This window comes from Suricata suricatta, chromosome 13, assembly GCF_006229205.1.
Source record: "Suricata suricatta isolate VVHF042 chromosome 13, meerkat_22Aug2017_6uvM2_HiC, whole genome shotgun sequence".
NCBI lineage: Eukaryota > Metazoa > Chordata > Mammalia > Carnivora > Herpestidae > Suricata > Suricata suricatta.
In genome coordinates this window covers 74886226-74910609 of record NC_043712.1, presented here as the reverse complement: position 1 = coordinate 74910609, position 24384 = coordinate 74886226, and the positions used below count along the sequence as shown (strand labels likewise).

The 24384-nt window shown below is 41.8% G+C and overlaps 1 protein-coding gene across 1 annotated transcript in view; it reads right to left on the bottom strand.

Annotated features, from left to right (window-relative positions):
• Positions 1–1188: 1188 nt before the first annotated feature.
• The window catches only part of TRPM6 (transient receptor potential cation channel subfamily M member 6), a 197393-nt gene continuing 174197 nt past the window's right edge, over positions 1189–24384 (bottom strand). Inside the window, exons 35-42 of the mRNA XM_029919758.1 lie at positions 22581–22631; positions 21074–21139; positions 18868–19154; positions 18501–18583; positions 17325–17530; positions 10222–10273; positions 5826–5932; positions 1189–3004 (exon numbers count right to left, since the gene is read on the bottom strand). Coding sequence (XP_029775618.1) covers positions 2871–3004; positions 5826–5932; positions 10222–10273; positions 17325–17530; positions 18501–18583; positions 18868–19154; positions 21074–21139; positions 22581–22631 — 986 coding nt within the window. The 3' untranslated portion in view covers positions 1189–2870. The remainder of the gene's footprint in view (positions 3005–5825; positions 5933–10221; positions 10274–17324; positions 17531–18500; positions 18584–18867; positions 19155–21073; positions 21140–22580; positions 22632–24384) is intronic.

Here is a 24384-nt window from a genome sequence, read left to right as displayed (position 1 = left end):
GTTGGGTCTTAAGGAATGGGTAATCATCCCCTTCTAGATTAAAAATGCAAATCTGATATATTACCTAGTGAATGAAATCCATTATCATTTGCAGGTTTTATTATTTCTTTCAACAGATAATGTCGAAAGCTCATAATGTGCCGTGTTTAGTGCTAGGTGCTGGTGGCCAGTGGAGAAAGACAACAAAGCATGACAGACGCATCTGTGTCATGGTTTCTAGAACCCTAGTGGGGCCTCTCATCTAAAACAGTAACAAGAAACAGCAAGCAAGAAAATGCAATTGTTTTTTAAACATTCAGTGAATGGTTGTTTGGGAAGTCTTAGTCCCCTAGAACTTGTTTTGCCAAGCCATGGAAAATAATAACAGGATGAGGAGCCCCCAAACCAAACCTGATCTCCTTCCCTGTGAGCTGTCAGAGGCTTTAAGATGTCACAGGGCAGAAGTCCCTGCAGGAACAGACAGCCTCACTGGAAGGAATACATGTACCCAGGGTGCCCTCAGGAAGGATTCCTAGGAACCCGGCTCCCTCTCCCATCCCCTGATTCAGATCTCATCTGTGACACAGGCTTTGTGCTCATGCAAAAAGTGCTCAGTTCATTTTTCCTCAGTGGTTCCTAAAACCAGCCCTAGCTGGGTCTTCTTATTTTCCCCAATTCTCTTATACAAGTCAGAACCTACACCCACTCTCAGATAAAGCATGGGACATATCACTGGATTCAACATTCCCCCAGAAGTCTTTTTTTTTTTAAGTATTAACCAGACATCCAAACTTGGTACCAAGAGAAAAACGACAACAACAACAACAACAACAACAACAACAACAAAAACCAGAAAGGAACATGATACATAAAGCTTTTTAGGGGCCAAGAAATGCTCTGTTCATCGTTCATCCTCGTCACTCACACAGTACAGAGAAGGCACTTAGTAAATATCTGTTGAATAAACCTGACCAAATGAATAAATGAATGAATCCACCCTTCTGTGGTCATGAATCACTCACTCAAAAGTCAGGACTGTCACATTGATATCTGCATGCAAGCAGTCCTACAGCGATCTTTGCTGAGCACTTCATTTTGTAAGATATTATTCTGGGGATTTTTCTGAAAAAAAAAAAAAAGGAAGGAAGAGAAGAGGAGGGGAGGGAAGGGGAAGGGAGGGAAGGGAAGGACAGGGAAGGACAGGGTAAAAAGGAAAGGGAGGAGAAGAAAAGGGGAGGGAAAAGGAAGGAAGAGCACAACAAATTTGAAATCAAATGCATTTGTTTTCAGGTTCCATTCCAGGTAACAAATATTTGAGCAATCAATTAATGCCTTGAGTTTGGCTCTTGGACAGGAAAACTTCCTCTTTCCACAGTTGAACACAGCACTGAGGTACCAATAGATCCCTTACTGATTTGCAGAACAGGATAAAGCAGGTAAGCCCTGAAAAAAGCTGAACATTTTATTCCCATTGCCAATGAAGAATCCACCCAAATCTCCTGCCCACCGCCACCCTTGAGACCAAAGTTAAATGGGTATAAATTAGTCCTTGGCAAGTCACACAAGAATCGTGTGCTGTGCCTACAGCCTTTGGCAAACTGAATGTGTAGCTCTCTACCCCTGAATGCCCGGGCGACATTTCCCCTGAAGAATAACCTAGAAATGCAGGCACGTCAGTTAAAATGCAAACCAGCTAATGTAAGAGCTAAAGATGAGGAGGAGCTGACATTTTCCAAACTCTCCAGCCCCTCCTTATGTGAAAAGTTCATGCTGGTTCTGAGATGGGGTGACTCTGACCAGGACAAAAGAGTGATCCCCCAAAGTCCTGTGGGATGTGGTGTCCTGGAAGCCTTCCTTAGAGCCTCCAAAACTGATAACATGGTCTCGGGCTATACTTAAAAGGTACACTATGGCCCTCTCTAAACCACCAGCTCCCTGCACTGGGATGAAACAAAGACGTTCGAAGCCCATTTTCAGTCAGAAACATCATCTTTCCCCAGAGAACCCGACAAAGAAATTTAGCCTGTGATATTATATACAAAGCTTTGGAAAAGGGAGTCATGTTTTAGAGTTTGGCTTAGCCAACTCAGACTGGTAGAACTCCTGAGCTTTGGGGAAGGGAAAATATTGCTTCACAATTTCTACTTCTACCTATCCTCCTTCCCCTTTAAGAAAAAAAAAATGAAAAAGAATGCAGGAGCATTAGATTTCCCTTTTCCTTTCTTTCAGAGGAAACTAAAGTGTCCAAGCATCGTGTGATTCACTGACAGAACCTCAGATCCATCTAGATTTCACGTTTTTAACTGGTGAGCCTGTGGAAGTGTGCAAAGATCTGTGCAAATACAACCATTGCATTGTGTTCCTTCTGGTTGCTCTTCAAAGCCCTATGCTTCAAGAAGAGAGGAGAAGTCAAATGCCTTTTTTACGTACATGTCCCTACAGAGACACAGTGTGTGGGTGAGGTGATGAATCACGGTCGCTAGAGGCGGCATACACAGTGCAGTGAGGAAATAAATTAAATTCATCGCCCTGGTCCTTCGGTGCCCACCATCCTGCTCCAAGGGTTCTAAGCAACCAGCTAAAGCAATGAGGTATGAAGGAGCAGAATCCCCAGGGCTCCTCCGAGAGTCTTCCTTCCCGTCTGCAGGAGGATGAACACTGTACACCCAGGTCAGCATCCGGGGAAGCCCAGCCGTCTACACCAATGAGGTCTCCAGGCAGGGTGACCCTTGAGACCCGAAAGGCATGTCTCCAGGAGGGCCGCAGGTTAAAGGCATCCTGACAGAGGCTCCGGCATCATGGATGTTACTCCAGTCGATCTTTGTTCCCGAAGAGTCCACCGAAGGCAGGGCAAGGGCTGGTCTCCTCTTGCCTCGCCATCGTCCCCTTTTTCACAGTCGTGTGAGGTCTTCTGGAGAATTAACACCTGCTTCCTTTGCTGGAGGCCCCCCAGCTGGTTCTATTTTGGTATCAAGTCCCAAAGTGGAATTTAGCCTTCCAGGGGAATAGTCATTTCTTTTTAAATCTGCAAGGAAAATAATTAAGACAGTTATGGGGGGTGGGGGGCCTCAAGAAGGTAGAGTTCACATGGATGAATCAAATTTTAGATCTGGTCAAGTGCTTGGAAGGGACCCTACTTCCTCTGGTCACAGGTATGTGAAATTTGAACCCTCCCCGGTGTCCATCCTACCCCCTTCCCACTGTGTCCGTGTGTCAGTCTAACTCCCCAGAGCTGTTGTAGGTTTGCGTTCCCTGGGAAAGGTCAGGGAAGATTTGATTGCTGGATTCAATACGCAGCTCCCTATAAGGCATGGCCGGGCTAGAGTCGAGTGAGGCCAACCTGGAAACAGAGCATTTTCACTGCTGAATGGTGTGCGGGACCAAGGAGTTCAGCCAGAAAGATAGATTCGAGATGTCAGTGGTCAGTGCTCTGCGACAAAGCTGTCCCTGGGTATGGCACTGTCCTAGGAAGGCTACATCCAGTTACTGGATCCTATGCTCCCTAAAGCCTCCTTCTCCCATCTAAAAAGGAAATTATCAAAAGAAATCACTGATAGGGGTGTATAATCTTTGGGGAGAAGCTTATGGAGGAGGGTGGACTTTTGATGTTTATGTAGCATTTAATGCTGTGTTGATTAAATTAACCTTAGGGGCGCCTGGGTTGAGCATCTGATTGGCTCAGGTCGTGATCTGATGGCTTATGGGTTTGAGACCCACATTGGGCTCTGTGCTGACAGCTCAAACCTAGAGCCTATCCTCAGCTTCTCTGTCTCCCTTTCTCTCTCTGCTCCTCCCCAACTCATGTTCTCTCTCACTCTTGTGGTCAAAAATAAATAAAAATTTTAAAAATTTAAAAAAAAGATGAACCTTAAACATTCCTTGTTTAAGAAACCTGTAAAATTCCTTATATTTCTTTTTAATGTTATATGTGGATTATCTGGACATAAAATTAATACACATTTTAGTTTATTGATAACCAGCACTTTTTGAACATATCCATATATTATTTTGATCCTCATATCAATTTTATGATCTCTGTGCTTTTATACTCAGATTATGGATGAGAAAATCGAGGCCCAAGGCCACATAGCTAGTAAAAAAACATTACTGGGGGGCGCCTGGGTGGCTTAGTCAGTTGAGCATCCAGCTTCGGCTCAGGTCATGATCTCACAGTTCATGGGTTCGAGCCCCGCATCGGGCTCTGTGCTGGCAGCTAGCTCAGAGCCTGGAGCCTGCTTCGGAATCTGTGTCTCCCTCTCTCTCTCTCTGACCCTCCCCTGCTTGTGCTCTCTCTGTCTCTCAAAAATAAATTTTAAAAAATTAAAAAAAAAACCATTACTGGGATATAAACTCAACCTATCTGACTCTGAATTCTAAGCTGTACTATCCTAAATTACTTTTCCTTTAAAAAAAAAAAGAAGTAAATCATAATCAAGGACAAAGAAAAATCACTTGTAATTCTTATCCTAAGACTTTTTTTATATTCATATTACCAAATATCTGAATACATGAGGGTACTCCTTATTTCCACGTAAAGATGTTAACTAAGATTTTGAAAGAAAACCAATATTAAGTCTAGAAATGGAAGAATTACTGAATTACTCAAGCCCCACCATCACGGGTTAAAAAAAAAAAAAATCTCAACCGTAAGCATGCGGGAGAGCTAACGGAACTCAAGGACTGAAGCAGTGAGTTACATCTCTGGTCTCTGTTTTCCCAGCCGATCAGATGCAATCCCTGTGTCTCCCAGAGAGAGGAGGCCACTGGGCAGCGTGACCACTGTGCGGGGAACTGATCTTGCTGCTCAAGTCTGCCGTGTGGTTGTGAGACGGAATGCTGAGCAGCTATGAGATGACAGTGAGAGCCCCTCTCTGCGGTTCCAGTCTGATCTCGCCCCCCACCCAACCATCCATCACCCCCGGCTGCCAGGCTATTTCCCACGGAAACTAGAAGCCTGATCCCAGTCTTCTGCTATGCTGTGTCCACAGGAGCTTCTCAACTTCCCACCTCTAGCTCCAACGAGATGAGAAGCCGCCCTTCTCTGTTGTTAATTTTCACCCACTCCACCCTAAGCTACGACAGAGGATGATGATCTTTTACTGATTTCCAATTCGGGGCATGATCATTTACTCTAAGGCAGGAAGGGCTCCTCGGCTTAAAATATGTGAGATGCCAATGTAGGGACAAGTTTGGTACGACCTAAAGAAAACAGTGAAACAAGCTGAGACAGAGGCGAAGCTTCCCTTCTGAGATCGAAGAGAAGATTCGTTAGAGCTGGGCCTGCCAGTTGGAGGACACAGACCTCCCGCTGCTTGCTTTTATGTTAAGAACATTTTTCTATGGAGACTATATCAGTTTCAGAGAAAAGTGTGCCATATAATCAAGTCAGATTTTTAAAAATATACATGGCAATATATGTTTAACGTGGTAGGTGTTTGTAATGAAAAGCACTATTTTGACAGCTCTTGTTTCCCGAGATACTCCATGGTCCCAAGCGTCCAATGAGTAAATAAGGATTGAAATCCTGTGGACACCACACAAGACTCAAAGAGGGAGACGTGCCTCAGTTCAATTTTACCCCAATTAAGTCAGTAAACCTCTCCCTTTGGAGAGACTGGGACAAGTATTGGGCCCGATGTTGTTTTATCACATTTTGGCAGAACCTGAAGTAAATCCCTGTCCTTTTAATCCCTTCAGAGACTTGAAAAACTTGCGGTCAGAAAGTCAGGCCTCGACTGTGAATGAGATAAAAATGTGATTGAGATTTTCGACTCCATCCCAGGTTACAATGGATGTAGTTCTAGGAGAGATTTACTAAGAGAGAAATAGAATCATTTGAGGCATACCCGGGAGTTTGAGCTTCCGGCAGCAGGAGTTGCAACGATGTTTTGCAATGAAGTTTCTAATTGCATCTTCCCCTAAGTTGGCTGGTCCAAACACCATTCCTCTTGATCTAGAGGAAATATCAGAATATCAATGAGATCACAGCGAAGGAAAAAGGGCTCTGCTAGGATTCTCTGAGATACCGAACAGTATCCCGTAGTAACCCAGTAAACTTGAAGGAGCAAACAAAGAACAGAGCACTTTGGGGAAGCAACAATGTTAGGTTTGCAAATTTAAAATTCAAATGCACTTAAATCTTTGTACCCGACTCCAAGACCTACTGTGAAACTCATTTCAACGCTAATCTGATAGAAGAGTGAATGTTCTATGTACTGCATTAAAACAAAGTACAGTGAGACCCTTTTTACTGCATATGGGGTCAGAGAGAGTGACATTCGTGACCAAATGTTCTACTCAAATACCCGAAAGGTGAGGTACAAAGTAAAATAAATGTGTTATGGGAACATACCTTCTGAAGAGATCCACAAATATTTTTTCAAACCTAAATGCTCTCCTGAAAATAACTGATAACCTCAAAAATAAATGCCTGCCAAGACCCTACTTCCAGTACTCATGGCTCTTTGGACAGTTGGATTTTATCCTGCAAACCGCTAAAGCTGGGCTGTTCATGGAAAGACAAGACCACAAAGCGACACGGACTTTGTGGAAGTAAACTATGTCTGCTAAGTGTAGGTGACAAAATTATAAAACAGAACCAGGATATATTAAGCACATTTTGAATACTCCATACGCATATTTTAGCATCAAAGTTTATCCATGATAAGATCACACACATTGATTTCTTTAGGCTGACGCTCTACACATCACGAAATGGAGAATACCAGAAGCACATCCAAAGAAACTTTAAGAAAGCTAATAGTTTATTTTAATGACATGCAGAGTGGAAACAGCACATTTTAAAATCTGAACTCAATTACCATTCTTAAATACCACGTCTCAAGAAAAAAGAAAAGCAAACTATCACAAAAGGAAACAATAAACTCCGCTTCTAAGGAATGCGGTTTTTCACAAGGGACGTGGTGTAAAAATGGACTTCTTTCCATCAGAGTATTGAAACATTTATCTCAATTTCCACTTCCTTTTGGCAGAACAACAGTGGCCGCTCTGAAGATGTGCCAAGCTCAGAATGAGAGCTGATGTCGGTTGGATCTCAGATTGCCTTGTTGCTCGGAGGCTAGTAGGTGGAGGGAATCTCTCAGAAAGACAACATGAACAGACACCCGGGATTAACTTTCCTCGTCACTCAATCGCCCTCACAAAGTGCAGCTCTGGTGCTATTTACCCAGCTGCAAAGGCTACCTCTTGTTAAGTATTCCTCTCTTTTGGTACACGTGGTGAAACCAAATGGGCCAAATGGGGGGGGGGGGAGAGCAAGGGGAGGTGAATCACTCGATATTTTGTACCAAATCTCTTACGATGCCAAGAGAGTGAAAAATGAAAGTGTTACTTCAGTCATTCCTCGTATATTCTGTCTCCCGTGGCCCCGTTGGGAATACTTCACTGTTGCATTCCCTACTGCCACTTCTTTCCTCCACGGAGGGCAGAAAACCCCCCACCTTAGTCTGTAACATCGATTCCCAGATAAAAGCTTTAAGCTAAACAATTTCCCTCGATGAGCTTTGTGAAAGTTAACACAACAGAATCAAAGTTACTCTAAAATGTCTGTACGAGGGGTAAGGCCTCTCCCCATGCAGGGAGCCTCTCAGTCTTGACCAAGTTTAAAAACAACAACATAAACTTGTTTTCCAGATTTTTCACAGCCAGCAAAAGCAAGGTAGTTTGGTTCCACAAGTGAGGGAACACCGATGAGTGCCATGTACACACAGATTTAATAACGAACGTCCAATAACTACAATCGCCATTTTGGATTTGTCAAATGCTCCAAGCCATCAAGGCAGGGAGTGGAAAACAATCCCAAACTGCCAATAACTGAGGCAGCGTCCATCGAGGCTCAGTGACCCCAGGAAGCACACCAAGTGGCCAGACAGGCTTTGGGGGAGAAGCCCCATAACTGTGTCTTCATGTGCACAAAGAGCAGAGAAAGAGGCACCACAGATTATACCGGAAGCCGCACCACAAAAAATCTTCTTTGGTAGAGGATTTTTCCCCTCATCCTCATAGGCAAGTTAAGCATCTTCACTAGGCTTCAGCTTTCTCATTTGGAAACGGGACGGAGGATGCCTACTTCCAAGGTTGTTGTGAAGGGTAAAGCAGAGGTCATGTGATGGCACTTGCTTAAACTGGCACTTCTCCAACTTCAGGTTACACCAAATCACCTGGCGATCTTGTCAAAGGTCAGACTGGGATTCGGTAGCTCGAGGGAGAGTCCTGAGAGTTTCCATGTGTGCCCATCTCCCAGGGGTGCTGCTGTCACTGGTCTGTGGCAGGTTTAGCAAATGAGGTGCTCAAAACTGTGTGCCTCACTGAACCAATTACATGTGACCTGCCGCGACTGTGAGAAAAGTTACCTGCAGCAGGAAAACCAACGGCACCCAAAATGAGGTAACCCCACCAACCAGGCAGGCTACAGGGATCCTGTATTGATCCTATCGAGTTCCAAAGTTCCCACCTTCAAGTCATAAACAAGAGAGTTCACCCGAACACAAGAAGGTCCCACCCTTGGTTGCCCAGCAGAATCACACAGGGAAGAACGTCTCAAAAAATACAAACATCAGGGCTCCAACCCCAGAAATTTCGATGTGATACTTATTCTAAGAAGGTTTTTTTTAGTTTACTAGGTGACCTTAATAGAAATTGAGGACCCCCCCCAAGTCTACAGAATGCAATTAAATACTCAACTGTCAAGTGGGATAATACAAGCTTCTTAAATTCTAAAAGTTGGAAATATTCAGGTCATATTAAATGATATATATCAAGGTCACAATGTAATAGATGATGAAGTATACATAAACTTGGTTCATTCTTTATGCAAAAAGCTTTTCACTGCAAAATTATGAAGGAAGTACTACTTATAGTATAAAGTTCCTACTCTAAACCCTTGGGCACTTGGCATTATGGGAGAAATAACATCCTAAAATAATATCTGTTAAAATAAAAAATAATAAAACCTTTATCTGTACCCTAAGGGTTACAGTATGAATTCTATGCTCAAATATCATAGAAATTGCATGCATAGGAGCATTATGGGTCCCTTTTATCTTCTCTAACTCACCTAGTCTAAAGTAGCTAATACATTTTTAGATGAACCTCTTGGCATAGATGCCTACACATGAGAATATATTTAGAGTAATTCGTTGAGGAAAAGAATAGAGCATTAAAGCAATGAATGTTTACAATCCAAGTGCTGTGGAAGAGAGGTAAAAATTTCAGATTTTATCGTATGAAGATTGTCCACATATATCATTTCATATATATTTTCTACAACCCAAGGGCCAAGTACAGACATTTAGGACAACTGAGAAGTAAAGATACCATAGGCTAGCAGTTCTCAAAGTGGGGTCCCCAGGCCAGCAGCATCAGAATCATCTGGATACTTGTTACCTTATTTGACCTCACCCCCCAAACCCGCTGAAACCCAACCAGTGCTCCTGGTGATTGTGACAGAAGCTCACATTTCGGAACCACTCTTGTCTGCCATATTGGTCAGTCCTTAATCGGCACCATCACATTTAATAGAAGAATGCAGCCTCAGACCCTCTGCTGCCAAGCTTTCCCCAAAGCCTGCTTCTGGGATCAAATGCCCATGGGAATTTAAAGGACAGGCAGATGACTCATTCTTCTATGGAATTTAAACTGCGTCCCTGAATTCAGTCAGACAATCTGATGCTTCATATTTAAGCCCTGTTTTCGTGGCCTCTTGTAGATTTGCTGTGACTGAATAGACACTTTATGCCTCTCATTTTATAGGCATGTGATGGAAGACATAAGGTGCAGTGACTCCACAGAGAAGACGACAAAGAAATCTTTGCTTCTCCTGTGACATTAATTGTTTTTATGGCAAAACCTATAGAAGCTGAATCTACCCATTTATCTCTTTTGTTTGGGCCACCAGAAAACTCAGAGTTAAATTTGCAACAAGATCCTGGTTATTGCATTGGTCTATACTTTCCATTTATGTGCATTAACTCCAAATTTCATCTTATTTCCATATGTTCTTTTTGTTCCCATTTCCTAATCTATGCATTAAAAAAAAATCTTACTCTATTAGACAGAGGTATAGATACATAGATATTCAATACAGATAATCCAGCTTATAGAAAAATATAAGCTGTCTAGGATCTAGGTGAGAAATATAAATGTTTAAAAATTACTTTTATAAAACCACATACAATGTGTTAAGTGCATTTTTCAAAATGATAACATCATAAATTAACTTACTGTTTGTCTTCAGGTTTTATAACAGATGGATCAGTCAAATTTTCTCCAACACCTCCAAAGAAAAAGGAAAAGGCATTGAGCAAATGGGGGTTTTACTTCCTCAGAAACCCAAGAAAATAATAACCAAAATCTTAATTTCTTTCTTTAAACTTGCATTCACCCTGTAGTAAATTCAACATTATGTGAATTAAATGTACCATAAAAATTGTCCAGGTGCGCTTGAAAACTTTAGTAAATTCACTGTCTCCCACAACCCCCTCTGTTATGCCACAAACGAATGTCTTAGTGAAGTGTTCATGGTTACTGATGGTGCCATCCACCATTCATTTACCATTTGTCTATACTAGACATTCTAATTCTATTTTCGCTAAGTCTCAGCTACTATAAAGGGAAAGTATTAGCATCCTTATAGCCTCATTTTGCCAGAATACATTGATGTTCGAGAAGACGGAGCCATTTGTCAGAGGCTGCACAGTTCACAAGTGATGCTAACAGGGCTCGAGCTGAGCTGTAGCCTGTGTCCCTCCCATGAGGCTCCCAAGGTGGAGTCTGTCCCTGCCCAGCAGGACGCGAGGTGCTGTGCGGTCCACAGATGCGACCTCCATTCTATCAAAGGCATTCATTAAATACTATATATATAGCGTTTATAAACAGTAGAATATACATGCTCCCAAATTCTTGATCTGGATGCTGGTTACACGTATGTTTCGGTTGTGAAAAGTCTTTGAGAGGTATGCTTATGCCGTGTGTACTTTCCTGAAATGGTTTTCTTCAGTCAAATGTACTTTTTAAAAAACTGACACCAAAGCATAAAAGGATAGCGTACCTGTCATTGAGTGCTAACATTGATCAAAACAGCAATCGACACCCAGGTTGAATCTCTGCTACAAAACGGGTGAGGGGGTGCCTGGGTGGCTAAGATGGTTAAGTGTCCAACTTTGGCTCAGGTCATAATCTCACAGTTCGTGGGTTTGAGCCCCTGCTTCAGATTCTGTGTCTCCCTCTCTCTCTCTCTGTCCCTCCCCCGCTCATGCTCTGTCTGTCTCTCTCTCTCTTAAAATAAAAAATAAGCATTAAAACATTTTTTGTAGTGGGTGAGGGAGATGTTTCCGAAGGCAGTAAATGTTTCATAGGGAAGCTGATTAGACAGAAATGCACCTCTAATCTGCCCTGGGCCTCTTTGCTTGGAAGAGACTAACTTTGTGAGAAAATTATTTAAAAATCATATGAAATGTGTACCATAATTATATATTTCTATTTGGTAAAAAAAAAAAAATCATGTTTTCTAACCACTATTTTTTTTAATTTTTTTAATGTTTTTTATTTATTTTTGAGAGACAGAGAGAGACAGCATGAGCAGGGGAGGGTCAGAGAGAGATGGAGATACAGAATCTGAAGCAGGCTCCAGGCTCTGAGCTAGCTGTCAGCACAGAGCCTGACCTGGGGCTCGAACCCACGAACCGTGAGATCATGACCTGAGCCGAAGCCGGCCACTTAACCAACTGAGCCACCCAGGTGCCCTTCTAACCACTATTTTAAAAATAAATTTTTTTTGCCGTGCTTGGTATGTTTTACCATATGCTAAATCTTTCACAAAAAAATGTAATCCTTATATTTTATAGGTCTTTCCCCCAAGAAACCGACTTCCTGAGGAAAATAACCTGTTTGGGGAGTTTCCAAGCATTTTTGTGTCAGGACCCTCTTTGCCAGTCTGGAGAAATAAATAATGTTTTAAAATGCATAATTTAAATGCATAAGATTACAAAGGATACCAATGATACTGAATTATAGTCATCAAAATATTCGTTTAAATTGTACTGCAGTACATGTGCTTCTTTATTAACACATTAAATAACAGAATCTAGTGCAAGTCTATAACTACCGTTAACATCAAGTAATACATATAAACAGTGTTTTGAGGTATCTGCTAACATCATAAAGTGCTATGTTAATATCAGTAATTGCTACTGCCAACAGTCATGGATACTGCTAATATCATTGTGGTTTGTGGTCTCCATAACACTCGAAGGAAATGATGAATTTCAGTTGTAGGTTAGTGCAAATAATGATGTAATTTGTTTTCTCATCAAAATTCACAGACCCTCTGAATTTTCTTTTAGAGCCTCTTTGTACACTGATTGTGTATAGGGAAAGTAACAGTCAGGCCGAAACTCAGGCTCAAGGGGAAGTATGTGAAAGGTGATTTGCTCAGCCTTTGTTCTTTGTATAGAAAAAGTCATACGGTCTCCTTATACCTCTTCTCATTACAGATACAAGAAGGAACAGCCTAGACAGACCCCGCTTCTCTAATGACGTAGTACATAAACAGAACAGACAGAAGGTGTGAGTACCATCAACAGAAACTAAAGGCTACGGATCCTTCTCATGTTTAAGCTTAGACCTCACTTTAAGCTTGAACCTTTCCAGCCAGCAATGAGGAAAGCTTTAGGTTGATGGCTGAGGAAACTGTAAGTTTAGGCTGGGAATATGCACAGTACCTAAAGAGGTCACACAGATGGGGGAGAAGGAGGTGTAGGGGGAGGAAATGTCTTAGCAAAATCACGTCAGCTCCAGTTTACTTTAAGTCGTGTTGCACGTTAGATAGGCAGGAGTCAAAGGGACTGGGTCCCACTCACAGGTTTGGTTGCCTCCTAGACAGGTGACCTGGCCTCCTCCTCTAATCTCTCTGATCTCAGTATTCTCATCTGAAAGTGTGCAGAATAATGGGCCGTATATACTTACTGAGGATTCAATGAACTATTGTATACAAGGTGCTTAGCAAAGTGACCCAGAGGAAGCTAAAAACACGTCAACTGCTATTTTTATTGTCTTTATTCTATCAAGACCTCTTGTGAAGTATAACTATTTTCTACCACTGGTAAAATCGTTTACCTAATAAATAAATCCTGCTAGAAGAACAAGGGTGGAGTTTCCATAAACCTTTATATCCCTAAATCCAATCTTATGCTTCAAAGTGTAACTACTAAATACATACGTTGGGGCCCTACAATGGCAGAAGGAACATTCTAGTGAGTGAGAAAATATGGAGGAAAACTAAACATTTCAGCATTCAAAAATCCCAATCACACCTGTCTACTGAACATTAATAGGGCAAAAATGCTCATGTCAGACAGTATGTGGCATGGCCTTGTGAGAAACCCAGACACATACATTCTGATCCCAACCACACTGGGATACACTGGTGAACTTCCAAATCTTGGAAATAAGTTACTTTCTTTGTAACAGAAGGGTTCAGGATGATAGTGTTAATATAGATGCTGACTTACTCAGGAAAGTGCTCTGTTAACTAAAAAAATCAGTATTTCCAAAGTTCTTTGGAAAATATAATGGGCTTTTAAAAAAGAATGCTCTATGGGGCGCCTGGGTGGCTCAGTCAGTTAGGCAGCCGGCTTCGGCTCAGGTCATGATCTCACTCACGGTTCGTGGGTTTGAGCCCCGTGTCAGGCTCTGTGCTGACAGCTAGCTCAGAACCTGGAACCTGCTCAGATTCTGTGTTTCCCTCTATCTCTGACCCTCCCCTGATCGCACTGTCTCTGTCTCTCAAAAATAAAAAAGAACCATAAAAAAAATTTTTTAATAAATAAATAAATAATGCTCTAGACCACTGTAATTTGAAGTGTCACTGCTTTTCATTGCCATTGCTGGGGATTAAATGTTGGATTTCATATGTAATGATGATGATCCAAGGCTCTCGTGTGTAGATTTTTTACATGGAAAGAAACTGATAAAATTACAGTATAATTACTAGTGATCAGAAATTGGTCAAGCCTTGGGGCACCTGGGTGGTTCAGTCAGTTGGGTGTCTGACTTCGGTTCAGGTCATGATCTCACGATTTCGTGAGTTCCAGCCCCATACTGGGCTCTCTGCTGTTAAGCCTGTCAGCAGAGCCAGTTTTGGATCCTCTGTCTCCCTCTCTTTCCCTCCTCCACTTGCACTCTCCCCAAAATAAATAAATATAAAAAGAAAAAAAAAAGAAATTGGTCAAATCTTTCTTTAGAGTTCAGCATCCAGGCCCAGTGTGGCAGCTCCTGGGTTCATGATTGGCATTCCTTTGGAAGAAGTAGAAAAGAGAAGAACAAAGAAAAACTGCCAGAGTGTTTCTCATTCCTTCTTTCTCCCAAAGCAATAGGGAGCCATGGCAGGCTAATGAAGACTCATTTCCATTTTAAGGAGCCAAACAGAGATTTGGGGCACCTGTGTGGCTCAGTTGGTTAAGCGTCCGACTCTTGATTTTCGGCTCAGGTCATGATTTCATGGTTGGTGAATTGTTAGGCTCCGTGCTAAGAGCACAGAGCCTGCTTAGGATGCCCTCTCTCTACATGTGCACTCACACACAAACACTCTATCAAAAATAAACAATAAACAAATAAATAAATAAATATGAAGAGCCACACAGAGATTACTACTAACAACAACAAATAACATTACTGAGGACTCACTCTGCATCAAGAACTTGCCTCATTTCAGCCCCTTAACAGAACAGGCTAACAATTAGTTAAGTGCATAATATGATCTCCCCCATTGCAAATCAGGAAACTGGGACTCAAGGTGGTTGCACGCTGGTCACACAGCTAACTCATGGTGGAGCCAGGAGTCAGACCCCAGCACCACAAACGCAGTGCTCTTCCTCCAAACTGCTGGTAGCTGGACTCTCAGTCTCTACCCACTGCCATCTGAAGGAGGTGCTGTCGTCTCTCCAAAGACTAGAAATACTAATCAATCAAATCTGAAACTCGACAAGAACAATTCTGGTTAAGAATATATATATTCTCCACATTCTTCCTTTCCAACTTGGTTTAGGTTAAATATCATAATGCATTAAGTCTTTATCCAAGTGCCTGACAGAAAATAAGTACATGGTCAATGTCTGCTGGTGGTACTAGTACTGTAACTGCTTATAGTTACTATGATAGGTCTCTTATTCTTCCATAAATTCAGGCAAGCCTACTCAACTGACCAAAAGTCTCCAGTAAGTATCTCAATTTCTTCATGCCCTTTCTATGTCCACTCTCCTCCTCTTTGAAGGTCAGTGTTTTGACATAGTTTATTTGGAGTGGCTTATTTCCGCAATTCACATAATTGCCCAGCAAAAGAATAAAGTTAATTCCATTTCCCCCCCAAGACTATCAGTGCAGCATTTGTTCTGTTTAATGTCACTTTGGATTACTTAGAGACATAAAAATCCCCAAACATAAACATCATTAAAGAAAAACCTATTCAAGTGGAATACAAAACACACTAAAGAGTCATCATTAATTCCTTAAAGTTTTTCTTTGGTTGTTTTTCTGTTGTTGTTTGTTTTTGTTTTTGCTTTTTAAACAACTCCACCCAAAACTCAAAGCACAGACACTCAAATACAGATGAAAACAATCAACCTCTCCCCAACATGAGCCACAAAAGCAGATGCCTTGGGCATCAGCATGCTGAGTTTACATGGATCATGTACTTGCTGGTTTAAAAGCTGAATCGTGTTGCCTGTCTTAACTTTTGTTTATATTGCTTCCTAAAATATTGTGTCTGAGGGTAATACATACAACTCAACTCTGTGAACAGCATAGATCTGAAAAGACAGTAGAACTTATGTGCACTTTAAAAAGTCTATTCACATCCTGGAGCACATGGTTCAAATTTCAGTAAGAATTTATTGGACACTGCTCACAATGCCTCAGGATTATTTGTCCTGACTGTGCCCAGCCTCCATGCCTGACTTTTGGTGCAAAATTTCAGCAATGGAGAGGTGAGAAAGTCAGAGAGAACAGGGAATAAGCCCAATCTGTTTAAATGAACTATAACATGGTTATGTCCTATGAAACACATAAAGAACTAAAAGACAGTAAAGTGAGAGGGAAAGAACATAGAATAGCTTCAGTCTGCATGCTGGGTCCCTCTTCAGGAGCTGTGCAACTTTGGGCAAGTTATTTAAACTTTCTGGGCCTATCAGGCCATGATTTCACAGTTTGTGAGTTCAAGCCCCACATCAGGCTCTGTGCTGGCAGTGCAGAGCCTGCTTGGGATTCTCTCTCCCTCTCTCTGCCCCTCCCCACTCATGCTATCTCTAACTCTCTCAAAATAAAGAAATAAAAACTTCAAATTTATAAACTTTCTGGACCTAAGATTTCTCCATAATATCTACCTTGAGATGCTCCTTCTGGGGTTAAATCAGATAGCTTCTATGAAAGCTCCTGGACTAAATCCCTTATTTAAAACCAAAGCCCCAGTGAGTACCCAAGGACTCAACTTTGACCTTAACACATATTTCGTTCTGTGTCTGCAAGGAAAGGCTGCTGGAGACACTGCCTTGTGCTGCGGGATTGTAAGTCACATGTGAGGTTGACAGTGGAGACACACACTGATCTGAGGCTTCCATTGAGTATGAGTGTACTGTGTCCCCTCTCTCAGACTGAGTTTATACTTTCATGAACTGTCCTATCAAGGTACACAGCAAAGAGAACAAGCTAAATTATAAACTGCCAAAGCGCAGAGCTAAAAATACCAAAAACTGCCAAGAAATCACTTTACTATGGGTATAATCTTATGTCTAAGTGCTACTATGAATGTTAAGTCCCAGCCATAAAACTAGAAAATTTGGAACAGAAATAATTCCCCATTTATATCAAAGTTTCAGATGTATTTAAATTTTAGGCAGCTAATCATCGACCTAGATCTTTCTCTTGAGCTAAATGGGGAGCAACATCGTAGGGGCTCATGACCATCACTGTACAATGTCTCTGAAATAAATGGCCCCACCTCCCTTCAAAGCCAGGTAGAGCAACTCAATACTTATCCATCCTGGTTCTTGCAAGATTTCTTGGAACACCTCCTTGGTTCCTCCCCCTTTGGACAGTTTCGCTAATAATTAATACATTCGGAAAATGGATATCATCTTTCAGTTTTCAAATTAAGGGGAAAAAAGCATATGCTCTCAGAGAATGTCTCCACTGAAAGACCTTAACTAGGGCTCTGAGCAAAGAAAAAGCCAGGGTCAAACGCAGCGGATAATGACATGGAGAAACAACCCCTGGCCAGGGTCTCCTGGACTACGCCTCACGCTTATTTCATCGAGTCCCGTGTGACCCATCACCTTGCAAGTCTAAAACCAGCAGCTCTCCCCGCGTGTACTCGTAGGTCCAGTGAGAGAAAGCCAACAGCAGCTCCTCCAAGGTGTTGCTGGGGACAATTTCATCACCGTTGTTATTGTTGTACTTCCGGAACTCTCCCGTCATATACTTCTCAATGGTCAACCACTGGTTGGCTGAATGGCAGTAGATTAAGAAAACTTCCAGAAACCTGTGAGGGTGAAAAAGAGGCCACTGAGTCCCCACAAGGTGGCAAAGGTGAGACTTAACTTTACCAGACAGTCAGCAGGGGGAAGACTAACTCTCGTCTGATGCAGCCTCAATGAACATGGCCTTGCCTTTCTATGGCAGGGACAGAATGCAAAGGTTGGGAGTCTTCCCCATGCTGACCGACCTCCCTTCTCTTGGTGGAAACCTTCCAACTCCTTTAGGAGGACTGGACTCAACTTTTTTCCTGCCGTGCTCTCTAAAGTTCCTTATAAATGAAACACTAAAACTTGACCAGAATCCCTAGCACCAAAGTAGGATCTGTCTTGCTCATGCAAGCATCTTGAGAAACTCAAGCAAAGGTAACAAGGGTTCATTCTTATAAAGTTCCCTAATTTCTCTAAGATATTAGGGGAAGAAACTGCTTAAAATAGAAATGTTTTGGGCGCCTGGGTGGCTCAGTCGGTTAAGCTTCCGGCTTCAGCTCAGGTCATGATCTCACAGTTCATGGGTTCGAGCCCCCGCTCTGTGCTGACAGCTAGCTCACAGCCTGGAGCCTGCTTTGGATTCTGTATCTCCCTCTCTCTCTGACCCTCCCCTGCTCGTGCTCTCTCTGTCTCTCAAAAATAAATTAAAAACATTAAAAGAAAAATAGAAATGTTCTTCTTCCATCAGACCTTAGTAATTTTATCTAGGGTCTGCCTGTTTCATGCAATGGAGGAGTTAGTCATGGCCTCTGTCTGAACTTCTCTTTCCCACTCACATAACTTAAGTGTTTAAGCCAAGATATTCCTAGGACACTTAACTCCCTTTTTACCAGTCTCTGGAACTATGGAAGGAAGAACCCAAAGACAAGACTATGGAGAGCTACTCTGTGGGCCTGGCACTCCTCAGGACAAACAGGGCTGAGAAGAAATTGAAAGCGATTCCTATTTAAAATGAAGGACCAGGGCATCCCTATTCCTTACACTCACCTTGGCGTGTAGGGAATGGTTTGTGGTTTCACTTGGTTGAAGGTATAGATAAGTTTTTGAGCAGCTCTTTGCTGTTGAATTTCCTACAAAATTAAGAGCATTGATAACAATATTAGTTTGTTATCATAGGAATGCTAATCAATGATCAGAGAAGCCCTTGAGGCCTCCCCAGTGGGATTTTTAGCCTCCTCCAGCTCCAACCACACTATTCCAAAAGGAAAAGCTCTACAAAACAAAAATAATGAAATACCACTACTTCCATACCAGAACAGACTATCCTCTGGGTTGGAGGTAATGGCCTCCAATCAGATGTAGCCAGAACGCCTCTCTTTGACCTATCCATCCGGGCTCTGGGACTCGGACTTACCCTGAGGCAAAGATGAAGCACAGTACTGTCCTGGAAGATTTTGTGCCATGACTGCACAACCTCAGGTAGAAAGGACTTCACAATGAAAACCTGCCCTGGCTGGAGAATGCCATCCTCGGACCAGGTGCTGATGACTCTCATGGCCTTGCGGAGCCCGCCGCCCATCTCCTCTCGGGACAGCACCTGGATCATTGCGGCCCTCCCTCGCTGGGACCAAGATGACATGCTCTTCCCAAGATTCAAAGGGGAACTCTCCTCCAGCCTGTAGACCGTTACTTCCTCTCCTGCTGCAAGAAGAAGTATAGGCCAGAAGTTCAATGATAACTCGTGTCTGACACGGACAGCATCCCGAAGAACAACTCAGAATCTGTTCCGTTCCCAATGAGCAGAAGAGAAGCGCAACTTCCCCTCTGCAGGAATGGCTAAACAGAATAGAGGCATGGATTTTGGCCATGCTATTGTCTCATAAAGGGCAGGGGTGGGAGAGGGAGGGGGGAGGGAGGGACAAAACATCAGATGATATATAAGAACTAAATTGTTCTTGTTATAAACTATAACTAGACAAAAACAAAATCAAGTAGTATAACTAGGCTTCTTTTGTTAAATACAAATACTTCCAAAAAGATAGTTTAATTCTGTGTTTTCATTATCATCGCCTTTAAAGCCTTATTAGAGTATTTTTTCTAATTCCCCCTTCCATGCCATTTTAACACTAAAAATACACTGTATGTATGTATATGTACTGTATATGTATACATATATATACAGCACATACATACAATATATACATAGAAATATACATACATATATACATGTATTCATATATAGAGAGATATAAAGATATGTAGATAGATGATATATAGAAATAGATACTTGTGCTTTATACATAAAAAGAATTTTGTGCTCCCTTAGGAGCATTACCCCACAACATTACCCCCACCGAGGATTCATGGTTTAAACACAGCTAGAGTCAGCACCAGCGTCATATCCCAGAGTCTCTCCCTCCTTCCTTCGTGCCTTTAGACAAGTCTCTGAAAGCCTCACTTTCCTTATCAGTAAAATGAGGGTGAAAATAATGCTCACCTCATTGGGTTGTTGGAAAGAATAAACATGTTAATTTGGCTAACATCAACTAGAACCTCAGATACCAACTCAATCCCACTTAATAGAATTTACACACAAAATGCTCTTTAACTGCTAGATAACTTCCACTTTCAGGCTGTTGAACAGGGATCAATTCAGCCTCAACTTTACCTAATACAGTGTTTAATGCTTCATAAGAGAAGTAACATATTCTAGACACAACTTCTGTCCAGCCTGTGTTTGATTTTCTCCTTATGCCTCTGCTTAAAATGCCTTTTTTTTCCCCTAACACTGTACTGATTTACCAAGAATGGAATCTATTTTCCCACTCTTAGATTAAATTGCTTACAAAAAAAATATGTCTAGGTACTTCTTATTCAATACTCAATAAATAATTCGAATGTTTATTCTTGGTGCCCAGATAAATGCCACGGAAGATCTCTTTAGAGTCCTAAGTACTTAAAGACTGAGAGGATTTAGAGCAGAGCTCCCAAGTCACAGAACCAGCCACAGAGCCGTGAGGAAGCAGAGGCTTTAGCATCCGTGATCGGAAGCCACCGGATCTGTCCCCATGTGACGAGAATTAAGATCTAGGACAGAGTTGTTATATCGTCAATCTGGTAGTCTTGGCTTCATGTGAGCTTGTTTTTCCTTACTGCTCCAGCCTTTAAAAGTGACATTTACTCTCTGAGCTAAGAGCAATTAGTTTGCATGAAACAAAACAAACAAAAAAACAATATACAAAGCATTTCTCTTCAGATGCCTGTTAGTTTTTACCGTATTGACATTTCTCTCTTTCTTCAGTGTTTATTACACATGGTTGGTTGGTTCTTTTCTTTCCCACTTTCAGCCTTAAATCAGTGAATACCAGGTGCAATGTTATTGCTTTTTTCCCAACTGCTGCTCATTATCGGTCCCATCCCTACAGCATTAGATTCTGACCCCAGCTGCTGGTTGGGCATTTAACAGGAATTTCCATTATAGAAATTAATCTCACTAAACCACAACCACTAGCAAAACAAAATCTTCAACTAAAAGGATGCAAAATGGTTTCCCCTTTGATTTACTTGGATGTTATGCCTCTGTCCTGGCACAGCCTCAAGAAGGTAGAAATGGCACTCACCAAACAGTTGGATTGGTGTAAACGGTATAGTCTGAGAAAGCCTCATTAAATTGTTCCTTTCAATGGCTGCAAACAAAAAGAGATTTACTATTCGAAGTATGCATCAGTGGACTGAATGCACAGCGAGACTCCCCCCACATCAATCTATTCATACAACATGAAAAATGTTCATTTCAAAGACCTCTTCTTTTTGCCTTCATCAAAAATATTATCCATAATCCAGTTTTAAAAAGAAACTATGCCTTCAACAGGAAGGCGACCCCAGTCTTACAAACTGTATGAGATTTCATAACATCGTCTGAGGTAGGGCTATCACTCCCTGTGTCCAGAACAGCAAATCACAGACTAATCCATACATCTGTGGGACTTTCTTTCAAAGGGCATACTGTCGTCTTCGTTTTCTGGTTTGTCTTTTCCAGAGAAAATCTAATGCACGGTGGACTGTGGGGACATCTACTGTTGACTTTGCACAGTTCACCTTCTTTTCCCAGAGAGAACTGAAGACCAGTTTTAATTAGAAGCAAGTGATCTGCATTTCCCTGTTAAGAACCGTATCCTAACAGATCAGAGTCAATATGAGTTACGGTATTCTTCACCAGACTTTCTAGAGTTGACAGCTAGAGTCAAAATATTGGATTATTACTGCTGAGCTGAAAGAGCCAGTTATAAGAGCCTAGAATGTGGAGTCTGGAATCTACTAAGACACTATTCACTACAGAGGGCAATTTAGGAAAAAGCAGTCTATTAGTGGACCCTGAACACATGACCCTGATATAATAATAATGGTAACTGTCACACCATGTGACTCATGCGCTGAGCTGTGTAAAAGGCTTGCCCGTGTATCATCTCATCCAATACCGAGAGCAATGACACACAGAAGACCAGCCAATGGCACAGGTCCAGTTGGTTGTTACATTGCTTTGCATTTCAAAGTGTTTCCCTCTTAATTCTTACTAGCCCTTTGGCGGATTGTTCCTCAGGAAGGGCAAGTACAATTATTCCCACTCTGAAAGAAAGACAACCGAAGCTCTCTGAAGCAATGTTGCATATGAGAGTCAGACCCTTGGCATCTTGTTTAATGACATCCTTGCAAGGTGTCTTTGTTGAACTTCCTCAGAGGGGTTGGCATTCATTCAGTGCTTATGTTCACTGAGAGCCAGGGAGGGGATAAAATCCTCCTCTAAGGAGCTAGTTTCAGGCCCAAATATGAAGACCTCTGCTTTTGGGCTTGTAAAGAAGTTTTAAATCTCAAGGTCATCCTTCTTCACCATTTGGAACTTGCCAATACAGGAAAAAAATTTTTTTTAATTCCACGTTCTCTTAAAACCTAACAATTTGTTTTCCCAGGTAAATCGAAGATAAGAAATCTGAATGTTCTTCTCATGAGAGTGAACATTCTTGTTGGGAGTCATATCAATCCTTCAAAATTCATCAATACTCCTGTTTACAAGTGTAGAACCACAGCCGTTTAGCTCAGCTGATGTGTCTAGGTGCACATGCATCCTACCTGAATAATGATGGTGAGGCTCCTGAGGGCTTTTTAAGGAGGCTGAGATTTCTGAAATTATAGAGAAGATTGGCATTTTAATTACTTGGCTGGAGATAAATACATGCTTATGACTATACTGCCTTCAAAGTTATTATTGAACAGGTTCATCGGAATGGCTTCTCAGTCTTTGAGAACGATTGCCTAATATCCTTTAACCACATTATTGGGCATGGTATCCCGACAGCTTCTGATCATCAATGTAATATCTCCAAACATGTTTATAGAGGGAATTGAAGAAAGACAGGTAATATTAGCCTCAAAGATGTATTTCCTCTGAACCAATTACACCTCTGGGTTGTGGAATGCACTCAGCTGCCCATCACACTTCATGACATCCCCAAAGCACAATTCTCCGAGCTCCCACCAAGATGCAGTGCACATAGAAAGATATTACTAATACCAAGTTATTAGCAGTCCACTTCACTGACCTAAAATGACAACAAACGAATGAGAACAAATTAAGAGGCATATACCAGAGACAAAGAAGTGCGTAGAGAATAAGACACCAAGGGACTCATTTTTTGGGAACACCACATGCAAGTTTAAATGGTTCTCCTCTAGCTTCTCAAGTCCTAAATTACAAGGCTCTAGAGAAATCCTTTGCAGCAGTTTTGCCATTTCGTGAAATTAAAATTAAGGTGGAGAACTTTAGTCTCAGGGTGGTGACTTGGTTCTACCCAGTAGAGTAAGCAACATAATGAGCCCAATTTCACAGATCTCCCTGGCTTCTTGCTGCTGGATGAGGAAAGGAACAAAAATCTCTTCCTTTGGGGGTACTTCGTAAAAAGGAAGATCAGCAAGAAAAGACTCTTCCTCGGTTCATTCAATAATAAAAATTAAAAAGTATTCAGCTCCCCCTATAGGTCATGCTAGGCAAGACGGGTATGAATAAGTTATGGCTTCTGTCCTAGAAAAAAGAGAACGTGAAATTCTGAGAGCAAAGGACACATAAACTACAGTCACAACACCATTGGCTACGCAATGAAATCGAGGTGTATACAGAGGCTAATAGAACCTTCATAGATAAGCAAGGTGATACCTTTCTTTTTTTTTTTTTGAGAAAGAGAGAATGCAAGTTGGGGAGAGGGGCAGAGAGCGAGCAAATCACACTCGGCACAGAGCCTGATACGAGCTGGATCCCACGACCCTGAGTCAAAATCAAAAGTCACTCAACCGACTGAGCCACCCAGGAGCTCCTCAAAGTGATATTCCTTTTTTAATTTCATTTTTAAAGTTATTTTGAGGGAGAGAGCACACCTGAGCAAGGGAGAGACACAGAGAGAGGGAGAGAGAAAGAATTCCAAGCAGGTCATGCTGTCAGCATGGGGCCCATGTGGGGCTCTTTCTCACAAATCATGAGATAATGACCTGGGCTGAAACGAAGTCGGACACTTAACTGACTGAGACACCCAGGGGCCCTAATGTGACATTCGTAAAGAGGATAGGCATCTGAATCTGATAAAGCTGAGTTTCAATTCTGGCTCCACCATTTAAGGAACCCTAAGAATTTGTCACATTCATTCAACACATATTTATTCCACACCTGCTAAGTGCTGGAGAGAAGGAGCAGTAAAAAAACAAAAAACAAACAAATAAATAAATAAAAACCAGGTAAAATCTCTGGCTGCATTCTAGTAAAAGGAAAATAAATAAACAAGTAAACATACAGTGCGTAGAGTACTACATACATATCAAGTTACAAGGTAAGAAACTATGGGAGACAGAGAGGCTATTATTTTAAGGGTGGCAAAGGTAAGGGCTC